Below are 7,931 nucleotides of genomic sequence, written 5' to 3' on the forward strand. Positions count from 1 at the left end.
TATGATTAATTAATAAATTAATCATATTTATTTTACATCGTGAGGGATACTTCTCAGCATATCGCGACTATCCGGATAATACGAATTCACTGCTTAGAATACCATGAACCTATTCAGTGATTAGTTACCGTACAATCAATTCTTTCTACCCTGTAATGTCATGATTAAATACAAGGCATGGAACTTGTGTCAAGCCTATCTTATTTAATCATTTGTTTTCCCATTCACTATGCTTAATTCTATTTAATGTAAATTAGAAACTCCTTTCTAATTTCATTCGCTCTGGCCAGAGATTCCTGAACTAGCATAAGTGGATCAGCATTGAACATTCTCTTCCTTCACTGGAAGGGGTAGATCCTTTATTGATCATACACTATCTTCGTGTACAAATTCATATACCCAGTAGAGCCCTTATAATTGTCCCTGGAGACTAAGAATTAAACCAAAGCATAGTTCAGTGTACACAAGATGACTATGATGACCTCAAGTCTAAGGATACTTGTACAACTATCACTATGTGAACAACTGCTGACACGTGAGTGAACTCCATCAGTTGTTCAGCTGTGTGAGTCATGTTCAGTGAACTTATTCTATAATAAGCACCTACATACTAGCTATAATGTCACCACACAAATGTCTATGAGAACAGACATCCTTCATAATGAAGCAAGCATAGTATGTACCGATATTTACGGATTACTAATTACCAGTTAGTAGTCCTACGACCAGGAAATATTTAAGTTTAGAGTTATCATCTTTTAGGTCTCATTATTATGATCTCATCATAATCCATAAAAAGTTTTACTCTAAATTATGGTATATCTTATTTAAACACTTAAATAGATAAAGCCCGCAATAAAACCAAAATAAGTCTTTTATTAATATCAATGAAATCAAAATAGATTACATAAAAGCTATTCCTAAATCATTATACATGATTGGACTTAGGACACATCTCTTTCATGGAGGTCATGGTCAAGGTAAAGGTCTTTCATCAAGTAAAGTTGGAACTATAAGTCAAATAACAAGTTCTGATGCTGGGAGAAGAATAACTTCTGAGACTGGTAAAATGATAAGTTCTGATGAACATCTGGAACTTGATGAGGAGATTTCAAGACAGTTATTTCTGAAAGAAAATCCAGGGATGGACTTTGAGAGTTTAAAGGAAGAAGAAGCTAGACTTAAGTTAAAAAAACTCAACTCCAAATCTGAAGCTTCTGTTGTTGAAAAGAAAATTCCTAAGTCTAAAGGCATTGTGATAAAAGAAAGGGTAAATCCTGAGGCAACCAAGGCCAAATCACAAATGCAGATAGATCCAAGGTCCAAGGGCAAAGAAAAAGTTGGTGAACCTGTAAAGGTTTATGTGTCTCCTATGGATGAAGAAATATCTGTTGAAGATGCTAATCTTACTCTGGTTTCAAAGAAGATTTCTCAAACAACCTCTGACATGGCTCAAGTTGTTCAGAGTCAAGATATAGTAAGTTCTGATATGATATTGAAGCAAGCAACCTCTGACATAGCTCAAGTTGGCTTGATATCAGAAGATAAGTTAAAGGAAACCTCTGACATTGCTCATGTTAAATCCTCAAGGTTACTCCTACCAGGATTCATAAAAACTAAACAGACTCAACCTTTGAAGACCGCAACAAGTGGTTTTGAAGCAAGAGTGGTTACAGGAAAGGAAGGAAGAGATAAATGTGGTTTGGGTAGTCTTGATGAAAGAAGAGTGCAGAGCACAACCAATGATCCAACTTCCTTAAGTGAACCAGGTGTTGGAGCAACTCCTGAAAGATTGAATCAACTTGAATCTGTACAGATGGTTTATCATACCTTCTTGAAAGAACACATCTTGTTATATTTCATGACAGATGGAAGGGTTTACCACATAAGGGAAAATGCTATACCACTGAAGTATTTTGAGGAACTAGAACATGTTTTATTTCTACTTTAAGTGAAGAACAGATTAACAGAAAGTGCTGCAAATTATTTGGAGACTCAAATTCAGAGACAGAAGAAGCTTTATTCTGTGAAGTCTGACAACACATATTGTCCCAAGTACAGAGATCACAAGGGTGATATTATCGAGATGAAGCCTAACTCTGCTAAGATTATAACTACCTTTCTGGGTTATAAGGCTGTAGAATTCAATCTTGAGTCTGACAAGGCATATTTGATCAGACTGGATCAGGACATAAGGAAAGCTAAAATAAATTATCTCAAGGCTGCTATCTTTCAAATTGGTGAAGATACAGTTGAATTGAAGAATGCTAAAAGGAGGATAATTGATGAACTTAAATATGCTGAGAGATGTTTGTTAAAGAACTATCTCAGAACAACTCCTGATATTAAAAAGATCAGTAATTGAAGCCAAGTCAAAATCTACAACTGCTCAAATTCTGATGTGTATACAGACTGAAGCTGCTATCGCAAGTTAAAGTTGGTAAAGCTTTAAGGACTGTAAGTTGTAGCTATCTAGTCAAATTCTCATGCATTTGTACTTAATATTTTTGACATCATCAAATATCTGTTAAACTTGTATATTATGCTAATTTACAAGTTGGGGGAGATTGTTAGATATATTTGATAATGTCATGTCTAATGTGATTTGTGTTTAGTTTTCAGATCTTATCTAAACAGGACAAATCAGTACTTAATTGGAAATCAGTACTTATACTGAAGTCAGAACTTAAGTGGTCAGAACTTAAGTTAACAGGAGATATTTATCAGGAGATAATATCAGGATTTAAGGAGACTTTCAGATAAGGAAGGCGACTGATTGAAAGGAAAGAAGATCAAGAAAAACGCAAGAAGAGATATGCATGAAGAAGGAATTCTATGAAGAATAGAATACTTGGAAGAAAAGATATCTGATTGATATATTTTAGGAAGCATAATTATATTCCATATCAATTAGCGATTATCTTGTAACTGTGTAGTATATAAACACAGACATAGGGTTTACACTATAAGTGTTATCATTATCGAGAATAATATTCATTGTAACCCTAGCAGCTCTCGTGATATTTGTTCATCACTGAGAGAGGATAGTTCCATATTGTAACAGAGTTTATTATATTGAATAAAGTCTGTTTTCTGTTACTTGAGTTCTTTAATTCGATTTGATTGTGATAAACACTGTATTCAACACCCTTCTACAGTGTGTGTGACCTAACAGTTTGGCTTAGTGTGTGTTGATAGTTTGTAATAAAGTTTACTTCCGTTGTAAGATATATAAACTGGGATTTGGTATGTTTGTAGTATAAATAATGTTGTGGCTTGTGGACATACTTTACACTGCTTCGATCTGTGGATAATGGTAAGTAGGGTCATTGCATATATATATTATTACATTTATAAACAGGTTTATATAGGGTGTGTGTGTGTTGTGGACCCCAAACTTCTGACCCGAGTTTGGAGGGCGTCACAACTTCAGGTGGCTAGAGTTATAATAATTTCGAAACTGGCCTTGAAAGTTTCCATGCCCACTGTTTCGTCCGTAATCTCATCCTCCTATATGCCCTTTTCCACGCTCATTCTTCTGGAATGATGTGTTATGTATTTCAGGTAACTAGGCAAAGCTTGTGGGACGTATCTGATGATTTTTCAGTAACAACTTATTATTCTTTTCAGTGACAAGAAGAAGAGATATCAGCTCGCTATACTTCAAAAAATTGCGCTCTCTATATTGTTGTGCTAGAATCATAGTGTCGGGTTGAAAAATGGAAAGGGTCTTTTCAATCATATCAGCATCAATAATATTTTCACCATACAAGATCAGTTTTGAGCTTATTTTGAACAAGGCAGAATTATACTCAATGACAGATTTAAAATCTTGCAACCTTATATTTATCCAGTCATAACAGGCATCAGACAAATGGACAACTTTTTGGTAATCAAATCTATCTTTGAGATTGGTCCAAAGGGTAAGTGGGTTTTTCAGTCAGTTATTCAGATTTCAAATTTTCATGGATATGATGCCTAAAAAAAATGATAGTTTTGGCATTTTGTTCAATAATTGAGGTCTTTCCTGATTCTATGGTATTTTTTAACCCGGCCTGACCCGACCCGATTTTTAAAGAAACCCGGTCCGATCCGTTTTCAAAAAGGCTTTTTGTGCAATCTCTAGAGCCAAAAGAAACCAGATGCGCGGTAAAAATTACCGCCCCAAATCGCAAATCAATGTTACCACCACAATCCCCTTTATAACTTTACATCCAATAAGAACGAACACCTCCATCTTCCACATACACTTGGTTCTGCCAACTCAAAAACCTTTTCTTCGCATCTACTCCTCCCCTCCCCCCAATCCAATCCCTCCTATACACACACAAACCCACTCACCTCTCTTGTATCTATATACTTTTCTCCAATGAACAACACCAATCCAACCCGACCCGTTACCGGCTACCCGGCCCATCCAAACCCTAACGGCTACTCCTCCGGCACCGCCTACCCCTACGCCGCCGCACCACCTCCCAACAACGGCTACTACACTCAAAATCCCTACTACAACCGTACCGATCCTCAACGCGCTTTCATTCGCCGTCTCTTCGCTATTATAATCTCTTGTATTATCATCTCCGGCACGGTGTTGTTAATTATTTGGCTCATTCTCAGACCTAGAGTTCCCGAGTTCCGAGTTGACTCACTCAGTGTTTCTAATTTCAATATTTCCAGTTCTTTGCTTTCCGGTAATTGGGACGTGCAGTTTACTGTTAGGAATCCTAATAAGAAAATTACGGTTAAGTATGATCGTATTGATGCCGATGTGTTTTATAAGTCGGAGGGGCTGGCGTCCACTACATTGCCTCCGTTTAGTCAGGGGAAGAGGAATGAGACCAAAGTGAGGGCTACGTTTGGCGCCATTGGGGCGTATGTCGAGGATTGGGTTGTTAGGGATGTTAGTGGTGATAGAGGGAAAGGGAGTGTGAAATTTAGTGTTAGGTTGTTGGCTCGAGCCAGGTTTAAGGCTGGAGCTTGGGGGACGAGGAAGCGCTATGTTAGGGTTTTGTGTAGGGATGTTCCTGTTGGATTGACGTTGAGTAGTGGACGGGGAGCGATGGTTGGAGGTGCTCGGGAATGCAGAGTTGTTACATGATGATTATGATGATGATTGTTAGGTATTTTTTGTTTTGTTTTAGTTGAATGTTTATTTCCTGTGATGTTGAAGTTTAGCTATGTTTTAAAGTTAAATGCCACGTGATTTATTGAATGCATTATATGAGGGGGATTATTAATGATTAAGGAAGGAATTATTAGTGTGATATTGAATTTCGTTAATTTTAGGTTTGAATTGTTTGATAGGTAGATTAATGTAAGACATGTATCTGGTTTTCTTGTGTTGTGTGTTTATGTATTATAGATATAGATATTTGCTTTGAGATGCCGGTGATCATTATCTGCCTACCAATGAGCTTCTCTGATGCGTATATGGTATTAATTTTCCTCATTTGCCCAAAAGGATTAAGTTTCAAGTTCAACTAAATAGAAAATATTCTGTCTAGGAGTACTCTTTCTCAAATAGTTAAATGTAAGTATTTAGAGAGGTTAAATTATAAAAGCATCCTACACGGGTTTTTCTAGTGCTGTGCTTGTAGTTTAGATGAATTGCAGTTGGGTTCCCTTTTTTCTCCTTTTTTCCTTATAAAGTCTTTTAAGCATTATCTTATTGAGAACATTCTTCCTTCGTACAGTCTCCCTTCCCCTTATTTTCAATTAAGCCCCGAGAACAGTAAAAATACCTGATTTTCAAAAAGCCAAATTGATTTATTCCTTTTTCTGTACCAATGTCCTAGTATCAATATCAACTATCTCTGCAATAGTAACTGTTGTATCTCGAGATGAATGGTGGTTGGATATCTCTCTTTAAATAAATTGCTAATGTTATGCAAAGGGGATCATGTTTAAAACACTCAAGAGAATTTGCGATCACCTCAAATATTTCAAGTTTCAGTCAATGCTCGCCCATTCTTTTGCAAGGATTCTGATCACAGTCTAGTATGTCTTAATGTCTTGCTCTCGGTTTGATATTAGTTTGTATTCTGCTTTATGAACTGGTGGAGTTTTGTTTTCCTTTCCCCCCTCCAAACTTGGAGGTGCTTTTGAGAACCTTGTTACCTTGTATTAAAACTGGGATTTTGTTACTGTTGGATATATCTTTCATACAAGCCCTGCTGTATTATTCTGTAAGCATAGACTATTGTGTCCCTAGGGCATATTGATCAGTAATAAACATGATGGCCATGCAACTAGGCGTTAAGGGCATATTGTACTTTCCATTAGTTGATGGGCTAGTATCTCATTCTTCTTCCTTCATTGTTGTAGCAATTACGTGTTTGAATTCCTTTATAAATAAAGTGGGAGAAAAAGTAAAAGTTACAAATAACAAGTTACAAAGTTGGTTTTCCTAATTTTGGTCCATCCCTCTATACTTTTAAACCTAAGCTAAATTGAACACAGATGACCATGAAGCAAGGTATAAAATGCAGGGCTAAACAATTTGTAATTACATAGACTGCTGAGATTTATTCGTTCAATTTCAGGGCAGAGCTATACTTAACAAATAATGTCATCCTCAGATATTTTAGAGTATAAATCATCTTTCTTGTGTTTGAAAGCTGATACGTTGAAATGTTGATCAGTATGTTGAGTGATAGTATGCTTGTGCATTTATGGTACATGCATAATATTAGTAAATAATTTGTACTCCCTCCATCCCAATTTATCGTCTTATTTCACTTTTGATGGTCAAATTGACTCAACGTTGACCGTAAATAAAAGCTCATTCTTTCATCATTTTGAAAAATTAAAATATACATATAAAAGTAGATTAAACATATTTTTTAATGATATAAATTTTATAAGTATTTTCGATATTATACTATGTGACATTTTCGGTCAAAGTTGGGTCAATTTGACCGTAAAAAGTCAAATAAGACAGATAAAATTGGGACGGAGGGAGTATTTGTTATGCTCCTAATTATTTGCATGATATTAGTAAATAATATGTACTTTTTATGCCAAATATTTGGCATAGCTAATATTTTCTAATAATCCCCTAAATTATTAATTGTCATTCTTAGAAATAGGTTATTATTAGTAAATGTTAGCTATACCAATATTTGGCATAACAGTATTAATTGTTGCTAGTACTAAATTAAAACTTTATGTTCATGTTCAAATATCATCTAATTGGAGCTAACTTTGTCATGTTTGGGTTCATGTGCGAAGCTGCTCTATAGCAGAAAAACTTGCTAGTTTGGTTTCTCTTTATTAAGATATCCAAAAACCTAACCCAGACTTCTTTTGTCTACTTAATTGTTGCTTTTTAGGTTGTTCCCAGGGGAATATAAGCAAATGGCTGAGGGCATGTGACAGTAATTAGTGGGGTCAATAAATATAGTACTTGTGCTGTTGTGCGCTTGAATTAATAATTTGAAGTCTTCCATCTAATTGAGTATCTTTTATTGATATGTATGTTTTTTGTAGGTAAAGGGGTTTTGGATTATGAGCTTAGCAACTTAAACACCAAGCAGCAATGGAGGTCTAGATATTGAGTGATGAAAGTCAAAGCCACGGTACTTTTGGTTATGTACAAACAGTATATCCTGAAGCTAGGACGTCTCTTTGTATTTATTAATTTTTCATGTTCAACCTAAACAATTATTTAGTTGGTTTTTACTTCACATTTAGTATTCTGAATAACTGTTGCGGCTGCTGTGTTTGGGCTTGTTCCATGAAAAGCTATGTAGTCCCCCGTGGACCACTGAAGATGATAATATGCTATACGATAACTATAGCACCCTTTACCGAAGGGCAGTGTCCCTTAGTTGCAATATATAATAGTAGTAGTTAAATTAATGCAACATTTACTGGATTTTGTTAAAGGTGAATTGTAACTAAAAAAATAAATAAAATTATATTGATGGGAG

The 7,931-nt window shown here is 35.5% G+C and overlaps 1 protein-coding gene across 2 annotated transcripts; it reads left to right on the forward strand.

Annotated features, from left to right (window-relative positions):
- Positions 1-4,176: 4,176 nt before the first annotated feature.
- On the forward strand, positions 4,177-7,704 carry LOC141708055 (NDR1/HIN1-like protein 10). 2 transcript variants are annotated; one of them, XR_012569348.1, is made up of 3 exons: positions 4,177-5,120; positions 7,332-7,388; positions 7,489-7,704. XR_012569348.1 is itself a non-coding variant. In XM_074511525.1 (2 exons), exon 1 carries the CDS (start codon positions 4,370-4,372, stop codon positions 5,096-5,098), a length of 729 nt encoding a protein of 242 aa, XP_074367626.1. In that variant the 5' UTR covers positions 4,183-4,369; the 3' UTR covers positions 5,099-5,120; positions 7,489-7,704. The 2 variants fall into 2 exon arrangements, 1 of the variants encoding a protein (XP_074367626.1); XM_074511525.1 differs by lacking the exon at positions 7,332-7,388 and having other exon boundaries at positions 4,183-5,120.
- The last annotated feature ends 227 nt before the right edge of the window (positions 7,705-7,931 follow it).

Source organism: Apium graveolens, chromosome 2, assembly GCF_009905375.1.
Source record: "Apium graveolens cultivar Ventura chromosome 2, ASM990537v1, whole genome shotgun sequence".
NCBI lineage: Eukaryota > Viridiplantae > Streptophyta > Magnoliopsida > Apiales > Apiaceae > Apium > Apium graveolens.

Excerpts from the sequence above, each read along its gene's own strand:
- LOC141708055 (XM_074511525.1), top strand. The coding sequence starts at position 4,370 with ATGAACAACACCAATCCAACCCGACCCGTTACCGGCTACCCGGCCCAT.